The sequence below is a fragment of the Anoplolepis gracilipes genome, chromosome 3 (assembly GCF_047496725.1).
Source record: "Anoplolepis gracilipes chromosome 3, ASM4749672v1, whole genome shotgun sequence".
Lineage (NCBI taxonomy): Eukaryota > Metazoa > Arthropoda > Insecta > Hymenoptera > Formicidae > Anoplolepis > Anoplolepis gracilipes.
The window spans coordinates 8589436-8601980 of record NC_132972.1 but is presented as its reverse complement, the minus strand read 5'-3'; the positions used below and the strand labels follow the sequence as shown (position 1 = coordinate 8601980).

The 12545-nt window shown below is 35.4% G+C and overlaps 1 protein-coding gene across 18 annotated transcripts in view; it reads left to right on the top strand.

The window, feature by feature from the left end:
* LOC140664093 (protein muscleblind) overlaps window positions 1–12545 on the top strand; it is a 378997-nt gene that overhangs the window by 323572 nt on the left and 42880 nt on the right. For 10 of the 18 annotated variants that reach the window (XR_012046388.1, XM_072888827.1, XM_072888826.1 and 7 more), the window contains 3 exons: window positions 5291–5467; window positions 6787–6867; window positions 9259–9444. Coding sequence is in view for 14 of the 18 variants with exons in the window: in XM_072888827.1 (XP_072744928.1) it covers window positions 5291–5467; window positions 6787–6867; window positions 9259–9444 (444 nt within the window). In the remaining 4 variants the exon portion in view is untranslated. Of the gene's footprint in view, window positions 1–5290; window positions 5468–6786; window positions 6868–9258; window positions 9445–12545 lie in introns of those variants that run through there. The other 8 variants (XM_072888838.1, XM_072888837.1, XM_072888831.1 and 5 more) reach the window with 5 other exon arrangements.

Genomic DNA, 12545 nt, shown 5'->3' with positions numbered 1-12545 from the left:
TCCTAGTAATTTCGCTCACCCTGCAGCCCTTGCAAGCAACAGCTCGACGAATGTGTGCCCCGTCGACATCCTCTCACATCCCCCTGCCCCTTTCCCCATTCACCTAACTTCTCTTTTTCTCTCCCTCTCTCTCTTTCCATTTTTCGCACATAGTTTTTCCTCTGTCGTCTTGTCTGCGATGCTCGTTTCAACAGTGAAAACGCGTTCCTTCCCTCTCGGTCTGTTCCCGTACGCGCGATAGGAGAAAAGGGGACAACGGTGAGAGATGGGTGAGAGGTTATAAAACGGGGTTAGCTCGGGTCTGAAGGATCGTGTTCGTCGGCCACCTTCGACGACAGGGCTTTATCGAGGTGAAAAAGGTTGCTAGACATCGACTTCCCGCCACTATGAAGTGAGCATGCTTGTCTCTCACCACTCTCTTGCTTTTTTCCTTTCTTATGTCTCGTCGTCGAGTCATTTTCGCGAGTATCTTTGGGCATAGGTTTTTTTTTTCAACCAGCTGGTTGAGAAAAACGATTCGAGATGCTTTCTACTCCGAATTATTATTCGTGGTTTACTGTCGTACTTTTCACTACTTGGGTGATTTTCATAATTTTTAGCTGTAATTTTGATATCGATAATATTTTTCATGTGACCTGGATCAAATAGATGACGATTAATAAATAATTGTATGGACTGTATTTTGCGTTTTTTTTTTTTCAAATATAATAATAATATAATAAAAAATCCGCTATCATAGATAGTGTTTAATCAAAGAATATTTTTGACTTTATGATATAATTGTAAAGCAAATTGAATAATTTAAAAGATATATTTTAATTTATTTTTAAATCGATATTTATAGTTTTTTTTTTTTTTTTTTTTAGTGACCTAAAATCCCTGGCATAGATTGATTTTCTGAAATGTTGTTGCATGCTACTGTAATTATTACAATTTTTTTCTTTAAAAATATTAAGATTTATTTCGTGTTAAAATTAATCGCAAAATAAGTATAAGTTTTATTAGAGCCGCATTTTATTCGGGCGAATTGTATTTTGTCTTTCGTACTAGGGTCTCTGCTTTATTTAGGTGAGACAGGAAAAAAGGAAATGCACATTCTTCGAGTATTCTTGTATTCGTAGGAGGTCAGCGCGAAAGGAAGGAAGACAATCAATCTTGATCCCAATTATCGCGTCGCTCAGCGACTGTAATTGAGTCGGTCTAGAGCCTCCGACCGCCTCCATCCACTGGTATTTCTTTTGTAATGCCGGAAGGCCGAAACAATGAAGGCACAGAGGTTTTTTCGTTGTGTGCTCGTACGCGAGACGACTAAGAGCATTTTTTTTTTATTTTAACACACCTGCTCGTTTCGCGCCAATGAATTATCAAGAAACGAGCAAGCTAAAGATTATTTATTGCCTGCGTGTATCGACTAGACTTCTTTCGCCTCTTATCTTTTCAGCTTTATATTTTTCTCAACTTTGTATTTTATAGCTGGTTAAACGAAAAATATAACTTGATCTGTGCTACATATCACGGTCAATTGTGTAAATGTTCCGATTTCCCATGAATATATGTGGATACTAAATAATAGAGAGTTTGAACACGTATAAGATACTTTTATTTATACACAAATTAATAATTCAATAACACAAATAGTAACACATTAATTTCACATGACATTAATTGACTATACATAATATGGTTATTATTAATTAATCGATGTAATATAAATCATTGACATGTGATAATTAATCATTTGATTATTTTAGTTTCTTTGATAAATATATATAAAATAAAGTAAATATATTGTAAATATAAATTTCTATTACTATTCCAAATTTAATATAAAAATTTCAATAATATGATTTACTCGTTTTTCTTACAAACTATGTTTAAAAAATATCGCTAATTTTTCTGACAATAATTATCTTAATTTTTATATTTCTTATTAAACAAGAAATATTTTGGAATAATATATAAGAATGCAAGTGATGCATATATCTATCGATATTGATCATTTTTTTCATCTGCTTAAAATAGCTTTGTTAAGACAATTTAATTCGAAAAAAAGAAAAAGAATTAAAAAAGTAAATAATTGGTTACGTGTTTTATTGGTTTAATACCAAAGTACGAGATTTTGTTAATTGAAATATCAAAGTATGACGACAGAGTTAAACCATGTTTGCCTAGATTGTACGAGATTAATCTTAAAACGAGTAGGTCTTATTACTACGTGACTCAGAAGTTATCACGTTGTCTTACGACGTAATAAGGTTAATTCCATCTTGCCAGATCGGCAATGTAAAAATACTAAAGCCTCTTTTAATCCGTTTAGACTATTCGTCTAAACGGATAAACATGAAATCGAATATTACTTATTATTATCTCGTGACAGGTTTATACACTGGTGATTTATATCCGTTTACGTTTCAGAAACCAGAAAAATAGCTTCCCCGATAGAATCTCTGCGATAATTTTCCATATGTAATAAATTTTTTAACAGCATACAAGCACGAATATCGTAATTTACATTACCAGTTCGAAATGTCAAATATGTTGTTGGAATAGCAGTTTTATCTGAAGATTTAAAATTTATCACGGATCATTAACTCTACAATTACTGAGTTTTATATAACGATTGCATAAACTATCAGATGGTATATTTTTTGCCGGATTTATTATTATTGTAAAATAATCTTTCTGAAAACTTTAAACGCAGTTTATTATCCTACATTTTCAAGTATGTGCATATTTTTTAATTATAGAATCTAAAAATATAAAATTAAAGCTTTTATTATAGTTGACGTAATATTATAAATAAATAGATACATAATTTTTTTATAAATGTATAGTATAAGTAAATACAACTAAAAATTGACCGAAATCATTTATATTTTTATGTAATTATAATAGCAAACTTTTCACACATGATACGAGATTGAAAATCAATTTTCAAGAAAAGTAAAATCCAATATCTGAAAAATACAATAATAATAGATGTGCTAATCTGAAGATTTTCGAAAACGGTTATCTGAAGTACCTAATATAGATTTGTCGACATTAAAATGAAGTCGGTCTAAGGATGAAACAATTCGGTCGTTAGAAGATCTGTGAGATATTACATCATTATGTATGAGATTTACGAGGGTACCCGTCTTCGGAGATCCTCTAAATATCATTAAAGTTTCATTAAAATTAGAGGGGAACATTTTGCGCGGCTCTTCCGAGAATGCTATCTCTTATCAGTAGACCCTTTAAATCAACTTTAATATTATTCCCACCAGTTAGAACCATTTAGAATATACGTAAGCATTCCAAAACTATATTTATTTGCATCGTTATGATACTCTTGTCGATTTGACAATTTACATCGAAGAAATATTTTTCCATTGATTTATATCAAAATAAAGTGATAATAATGTAAGGCTGAGAAACAATTTTCTCAACTCTTCTCGAAGTATTTAATTTTATGAAACATTATTTATCATCTCTGTTTATTGATATTTTCTCTTTGTTTTCTTTTTTATTGAATTTTTTAAATTATTTAAACTATTTAAAATTATTTCTAACGGATTTTCAATACGTACCAAGTTTGTAGAGAGAACGAAAGAAACTTTACGAATCACATTGTTAGCTCAAAGGACTGTTCCGGCTAGTTTTTCATTAACGTCGAAACAAGATATACAAGAGCAGTGAGCCGTAAAGAGACAGAAACAAACGTTATCGGTTCCAAAGCCCCCGACGAATCCACGACACGCGTCGTACACGAGCATGCGCTCCAACTAGAATCTTGTCTCCTGCAATTAGTCGAACTTGAACCGTCCCGTGTCAACGAGAGGTCAAATGTCGTGGTACGCGACGAAGCCGAGAACGACGACGACGACGACGATGACGACGACGACGACGACGACGACGACGACGATGGTGGCGAAGACGATGAAGAGGGCGGAGCGTTTCCTCTCAATGGATCAAAACTTTCTCGTGGCGGACTACCTACACATTATTCCTCGAAACTCTCGAATGTGCTTAATTAGGCGATATTTGAACTCTTGTCTTGCCATCGCCATCAACGCCAAGGGAACCTCCTATCACTTCTCTTCGGCTACTGCGTAAACGCGCCTCTACTTCTGACGGAGTTTACGGCTCTCAAGTTGCTATTACTGAAAGCCACCGGATCTCCGTAAGAAAGCACGCGGGCAGCTGGTTATCCTGTCAGATTTATATAGACATCTTACATGAAACTAATATTGTTAAGGTCTAATTAGTAGCATCGCACGACACACCGGTTCGTGCCCACCTATCTTAACCTTCCGCCACTTCTTCCCTTTCTACCTTCCGTTTCTCTGCTCCATGAACCTCTTACCAACCGGCTCGATGGTACTCTGCTTCCACTTTCCTGCCTTCGTGCCGCTTGCGTATTCCAGTCTTGCACCCGCAACTATCCCGTAAACCGCGTTACACTTTGTCCCAAATTACGAGAAGGGGAGGCCGGGCAAGGGAGAAACAAAGTAAAGGAGAATTCGATATGGAGGTGAAATTTAGTTATATCATGAATCATTTACGAGTATACGTTTCTAAATAAATTTTAGACTAGATATATATACGTACATTCCTATTTATTTGTAAGAGTAATATGTTGCTGTCGATTAATTAGTGTCTCTCGCCCTATTGTTATAGCACCGTGAATGATATGAATATCAGATATCTCATCGATTATTTTGACCACGACGGTACTGAATAGTTAGGATTATATTCTGCAATCTCTCTGTTCAGTGTGATTATTAATATAATACATTTATAGTCGCCATACAGTTTATATTAATTATTTACTGGAAATAATACTTTGATTTTGAATTATTTTGTAAATGCAAATTAGGAAGAAATTTAGCGATGTCCTGCGTTTAAACTCACTTGACAATTCGATTTATTGAATAACACTGATTAGAAAAATAATTTTAATTAATTTATTTTAATTTTATTTGATTGTCTATAATGAGGATGTGCGTGATAAGATTCTGACGTGTAATACGGGTGTTATAATAATGTTATTACGAATAATTTAATGTGTTAACGGATGTATATATATATATATATATATATATATATATATATATATATATATATATATTAGACGGTTTAAAAATATAATAATCCGATCACAAACTTTTGAGCTATATTAAATAGAAACTACAGCTTTTTGTGCCTTGGATTTTTTTTTCTTATATATGCATATATATTTTTATATCAACAATAAATGTTTATCTGTTGCTAGAACATATTTAAACACGTTCTGCATTTTTTGTTTCAGGGTCGATGTAATCGGGAGAAGCCACCTTGCAAGTATTTCCATCCTCCGCAGCATCTAAAGGACCAACTCCTTATAAATGGGCGCAACCACCTAGCGCTGAAAAACGCGCTGATGCAGCAGATCCAGCAGGGCCTTACGCCGGGTCAACCCCTCGTGCCCGGCCAGGTACCCGCAGTGGTATGTCCAACAAATTAACACGATCGTTGCACCACGTCTTTTGCTATTCACACATTCACACACTTTTACCACGATCGTAAGATTTTGATTTTTGTCTGTGTTTAGTCCCGAGGGTTTACTACTAGATTATCTTTTTTTTCCCGTAAGCGACGCTGCGTAGATTGTCGACGGTGCGGTGCTTTCTTATCACACTATCACAGTATCAGTATCATGAAACTTGAAGCTAGATGTATTATAGAAGCTGCGTTTTGCGTACGCATTTAAACTGAAACACTTTGCAAGCTTTCCCAGTAGAATTCTCAAGGTACAAGCGCAGCACTTCGCCGTCCATATTTTACCTGCGTTCCTTCTTGCGGACATTGCACCGAGAGATAAAGTTTTTCAGAATTAAAAAGTTTAGCACGTCGCATGTTCTTGGTCAGTGTCATCCCTATTTTTCCTAAAGAAACCTGACTTAATCACGTATTTCGATAGACAGTCAATTTGCAGAATCGAATCTTTTTAATGTAACTTTAATGCAAACCAATAGTTTTTAATCTCATTATTTTATATCATGCCTTTCTTGAAATTTTTCTGTAAAATTTGCAATATAAATATATTTATTTTTATTATTATTCCTCTAAATCACTTGGAATACGTTTAAATTGTTTTTGAATTACAAATATCTAAATTTGCTCGAAATATTCAATGTACAATAAACACTTGCTTTTGATTTATAGACCTTTAAGTGAGTTCTAAAGTCATCAGATAACTTGCAAAAGGCTCACGAAACACACAGATTGGAGAGTGGACACACTAGATTCTCATCGCGAACATTCCTAGTATTGTTCATATTTGTCATTCGACGGGAAGCTAGTTAATTACGGGAAAAGCACAATATCAAAGTTTCGAACGATAATATTTGGGCGCGGCAAAGTTTCGTCGACTCGTCAGAATTTCACGCGATATCGCGTGAGTTGCTCGGGTTCATTTCGAGCGACCCAAATAAATCTTCGACGAACGACGGAACTTTTCCACGTTTATTTCTTTTCCGAACTCTTCTGTTCCTGTCATGCGTCTTTAAATCAATGAAGCGTTCTCGCGCACGCACGAGATCGTCAATTCTTTCTTTTTTCTTTTTTTAATTAGCGATGCAATAATTAAAATTGAAACTCGTTATTAACGTTCTCTTTTTACTCATGACATACATTCATAGTCGTTGCTACGTGATATTGAACCCTATACTATGACTGCCTGTCTGTCCCTTATGTTTGCCGCTGTGGCTCACGTGGTTGTGGTTGATTGTTGGTGTGTTCTCCAATTACGTCATTGGTGAACAGGAGGCACCAGCACCTCCGGCACCACACCATCACCTTCAACAGCAAATCCAGCAGCAACTTCTCGCTACCCACGCCTTTATGGTAACTCCTGGTTTTGGTTGGCTTCCACTAATTTTTAGTTAATTTAACGCCACGCTGACTAGAGGTGGACGTAAAGATACCTCGCCGTTTATAAATCTGTGTCACAAAATGGATGGTATTTATTCATAGTTTGCAATATTATATATATGTTTTACAGAATATGAGTTTTTTTTATTCTAAATATCTAAATTTTACGTCCACTGTAGTCATTCGAGCGATGCGCCTGTAATTGGTAAGCGTTCGTACGAAAGCTTAAACTTATTTTAAGAACGCGCCGCATAGTAAAATTAAGTAACTTTTATTTGCATGCTTTATAAGATGTTTTGTTTGTTTATTGAAGAAAGGATATTTTTGTTTGTACGTGTTTTCTCAAAGTTTTCCTGTAGACGAGAAAAGCATGAAGTTTTACGGCCAAGTAAAATATCTGCGGGTTTTTGTAGCTATGACAGCGATGAATATGTTTCTCTTTTTGAAATATTTTATTTATGTCCGATATCACACAAAGAGGAGAGAGTAAATAAGTATATATAAGAAAAAAATTGTTAAATTTTAATATCACAAAAATGTGAAATCAACAATATAACAGTCAGAGAAGAAAAAGGATACGAAGCGTGGTAATCTCGGATTTGAAAAGATTATTGTTCTTATGATAATATTATGTCAAGAATTAAACTTTTGTTGTCTGACATTTCGAAAAATAATAATGCTAATGTTTAATTATAAATATTATTGAATTAAAGTATTTTCCGACAATTACCTAGTCACGTATCCGAAAACTTCATTACAATGACGAAAGCTCCCAGGATATTAGAAGCTTTTGAGAAGAACGATCCATTCGTTCGGATGCGCTTGAAATTACCTGCCTTCGTTTCTGGGAGCCAACTCTCGCTACAAAACCAAACGCTTCGTGTGGGAACGTGTACGCTTGTCATTAAAAGCAAAGGGGAGGGTATGGGAAAAGGGAAAAAAGGCGATTAAGGCTTCGCGAAGTCCGCAAACGAGATGACTTTTCTTTCACTTCTCGCCTTTGGCATTTAAAGACTTGTTTTTTAAATTCACCCAGCTTGGGTTAACGATTCTTCGCGTGGATAACTTTTTCAAAAGTCATTGTTCGTCTGGATTAAAGGAACGTTTTTATTTACTTATAATTGATATAATTTTGAATAAATAGTGCATGTATTTTATTATGCAAATATTATGCACTTTATTTCAAGAGAATTTTCTATTTAAGATATTACATTAATCTTGAAAAATATTTAATTAAATTTGCTTGTAGAGAAAAAAAAAAATATTTAAGTACTAATATTTTTTCATTTTTATTTCTTTAAATTCGAAATAAATGTGATATCTTATATCTCTTTACAATCTGTGATTAGTTCAATCGAGTTTTCTATGAAAGATTATTTATTGTATTTGAATACTTACTATATATTATTTACTCAAAGTTAGTGATTTTGAATAAGTATAGTTGAATAAATTTATTTCCAAATTATTGATTTTTTTTTTAGTTATATTAATTTGCAATTTTTTTATAATTTCAAATAATTGGTTTTTTATTTGAAACTGAAGCAATTACTTTACAATCTAAATCTCACAAATTAGAGCATACATATTAAACATCTTAAAATTAATAAATATCTAAGAGAGCGCTGTTCACGAAGCCTTAATGTATCTTAAAATAGTATTTACTTGAATCAGAAATAGTATATTACAAAGAATATACAAAGAATTTGGTAATTGGCAGCGTAAATGCTAACTTCTCGTGAAAGAAGTAGACTGTTTGCCTTAAAGCAAGTTGATTTTTGCGAGAAAAACTTTTTCTTGGAAACGACTGCGTTCTTAAATTATTTGCAATTAAACTTTACTACGCAGTCAATCATAATTCTCGTCAAACTTGTGAAATGTATATTTGTTGAGACAACATTTACAACGATAATATGTAAAACAGTCACGATTCTAGACTTGTGAATATAGTTATTTCTCAATTACATGCGTGTTTCCGAATGTTATGCAATATAATATTTGGCAGCATTCATATGAATATTTAAACATTATTATTAGTAAAATAAAGCGTATTTTATACTTAAAAATTAATTCTTCTATTTTTATGCTTAGCAAAAATTTTATTGTAAATATTTAATAAAACGGGACATATTTGCGTAAGAAAGTTATTTTCGCAAATCGACTGACGTTTTACAAGAAGAAGTCGATTACTTTCCATTGCAACTACTCATTACCAAGTACTCTGTATACGGTATAAAAATATAATATAAATATGCGGGTCTTTAAAACGGTTTCGAGAAAAATCGCGTGCGTCGACAAATGGAAAACATGAGGACAGGTGTGTTCTAATCCGTGTTACCTGGATATCTTCCGGGTGTGTTTTCGCAGGCGACGAATCCGTACCTGACCGGTATGCCGCAGGTTGGCAACACGTACAGCCCGTACTTCGCGCCCAGCCCGATAATGCCGGCGATAATGGGCCCGGCGGACCCAACGGGCGTCGGAAGTCCGCTCGGCGTGGTGCCGCAGACGGTGGCGATGCCGCAGAAGATGCCACGTACCGATCGCCTCGAGGTATGTCTACCACCAAACTACATTCAACAACAACAACAACAACAGCAACAACAACAACAACAACAGCATGGGGCCCAACACGGCGCAGCCGGGGCCTCAAGGTGCCCGATGGCCGCGCCCAATACCGTGTACCAAGTGCCGGCCGGTCCCCCCAATCAGGTGTCGCCCGTATCCACGATGCAATCTGTCAATCATCCGTCGTCCCCCACCACCATCACCACGACGTCCCTGTGCACCCCCCTGCACAATCCCCATGCCCATCATCATCCCATTCATAATCTCATTTACGTTCACGCGTATTACTAGATCAACTCTCGACGCCGAGAGAATATCGGCGACGTGCGATTGTTCGACCTGATAGATCAACGCCGACGCGTCAATTCTTTTCGTTTTTTTTTTTTTTTTTTTTTTTTTTTTTTTTTTTTTTTACGTCTTTTTTTCCTTCTCTCTATTTTTTTCTCACGTGAATGTAGCGTCGGGTGGATTAATCAACCGGGACGTAATGGAACGCTCGTGGTGATTAGAGCGTAACGATGACAACGGATGAAATTGCAGCGGACACCGGGAATATCCTGATTTCGCAAACGGGTTAGACGCACGTCGCTAATTACAGTAATTTACGCCGCGCGGAAGGTGATCTGATTACGCGAGCCGGATGGCTTACGTTCGGTCGCGATCGAATGGCGATGGTATTGATGAATCCTAGGCTGGAAATCGGACATTTATTTTGTCAACACACAAAATGACGAGCATGAGAGGACTATGACGAGAGAGAAACTTTGAGAATATCTAGTTTTAGGATTACAAAGCGGTATATATTTCTATACGCTCACTTGATTACGCTAATGTCACGTGTTCGATCACGAGGGGAGATATGTAGCTTAGCGTTAGAGACGATAGCATTGAGATTAGCGTAACTATAGTCGATGATTAGCGAACAATGCAGTTTCGGACGCGGTTCACATCGATGTAAAATCAATCGATGGCGTTTAATTCCGTGTGCTTGATATTTTGCCGAATAGTTTGCGACAGACGAACATAAAGATCGTTCAGTGAATTTTATGAAAACTCAATACTGACAAGCAGCGAGAGAAAAAAAACGGGAAATCGAAAACGACAAAGATTTTAGACATATATTTTGTAGCGATGGGGTGGCAGAAAAACGAAGGGATGCAATGATCAACAGTAAAATATCGACATGTGGCGAAACGTGGCGACAAAGAAAAATTTAATTTAGAATACTGCACACGTAGAGAAATAGATTTTTAGGGATCGTGAGCGATATAAAGGTCTAAAAAAAAGTATCGAGAGGGAGATTGTAAATTCCTAAGTCAGATAACTATAATAGCAACGATGATAAAACGTGATGATTAATTATGATTAACTTATAGAGAGCAGGATATATGTCTTTTTGATAGAAGTAGATGGATTTGCAAACATGCGACTGTCAAAATTGTGTAAAATTATATTACAATATATTTTTTCGCATATTTTATATACGAGTATCTTCTTGTTTCGGCTTATCTCGAGTTATATAATTTATAAAATCTGTGTATCTCTTCGTGATAAATTGATAAATTCCTGTGACAGTTAAATTATTGTGTATATATCTATTTTATGACAACTGTTTTATAACAATTTTTGACATGTTTATTGTTCAGTTCGAAAATTATATAATCGCGCTTATTAAAATTAATTAAAAAAAAAAAGAATTGCCAACGTTTATTAATTGTTGATGGTTGACAATTTGTCGAACTTTATGAAATAGTCTATTGGACTTTAGCTTTGAATGATTTTTATTTTTTTATTATATATTTGATATTAGTTGTACGAAAATGTCGATTCGACATTACGACGAGATGATATAATATATAACGATTGATGACACTTTCGATACATTATGCGAAAGCTGAGAGACTTATCACTCGAATGACCATCAATAACCGGTTTTTGCGTCATGCGGACTGTTATCGTTGATTTCTTTGGGCCATCAAAATGTCGTCATTGAGCAACCCAGAATGTAGCATACTCGGTTTATTCTTCGTCTCGATTCTCGCGCTGCAGGGATAATCTCGCAACGTGATTACTTCATAGAAAAACGTTTCTAGCAGTCACACAAAAATTCAGATACTTCTATCAAACACGCCCCGTTTCATGAAATAATTATTTCATATATATATATATATATATATATATATATATATATATATATATATATATAAACGAAGATATCTAGGAATAAACGTGGGTTAGCATAACATAATACTATATCGTACTTGTGTAAGAGCGTCTCGGGAAAGGCGGACGGGAAGCTTTCCGGAAATAGAACGCGATCTTCGCGAACGGCAACGATCTGAAATACCGTGTAATATCGTGTAATATCGCCCCGGCCTTCGGCACGCGAGCTCCGGTCGGAGGAACGTTTCGGAAACAATAACAGGATCGTCTCGCGAAAGTTTCGCGTCCGCGTGCATCCGCCTCGAGTTTTCTCTAACGCGCGAGTTTGCAGATTTCCCCGGAGCCGCCGCCATCGCGCCGCTTTTCCCTTTTCGCCCGGCGGCCTTCGCGAAATTAACAAGTTTGGCGAATCAGTTTTTAGGAGGGCAGTTCTCGCGCGAGGCAGTTTTCGCGAGGCGTTGGAATGAAATAAAATCGAGAGAGCAGCGGCGAGTATCGGCGCGAAAATTCGCGCCGCTGCAAATTTGCGAGGTGCTATTCTCGACGAATCCACTTCGCAAATATATTATAATAAATTACGTTTTGTAGAAGTGTTTAGTCCGTTCGATCCTACAAGATTCGATAACGAGACGTATCTCTCAAGAATATTTAAGAAAAATTAATATAAATATATATATTTTACGATTCGACTCTCTTGATGCCCAATATAATCGAATAGCAACGAATTAAGAATTTATAAAGTAATTTCTCAAAAAAAAAAAATTTAAATATCATACTCAACTAAATTATTGAAAGCTATATATAATTAAGAGAATATTTAAACATCTTTCTCAATATTTAGTGGTATGTATTTGGAAGTGAGAGGGTTGACATTAGGACGACTGAATTCTAAACCTTTCTGGAATACAATATATCACTTTTGA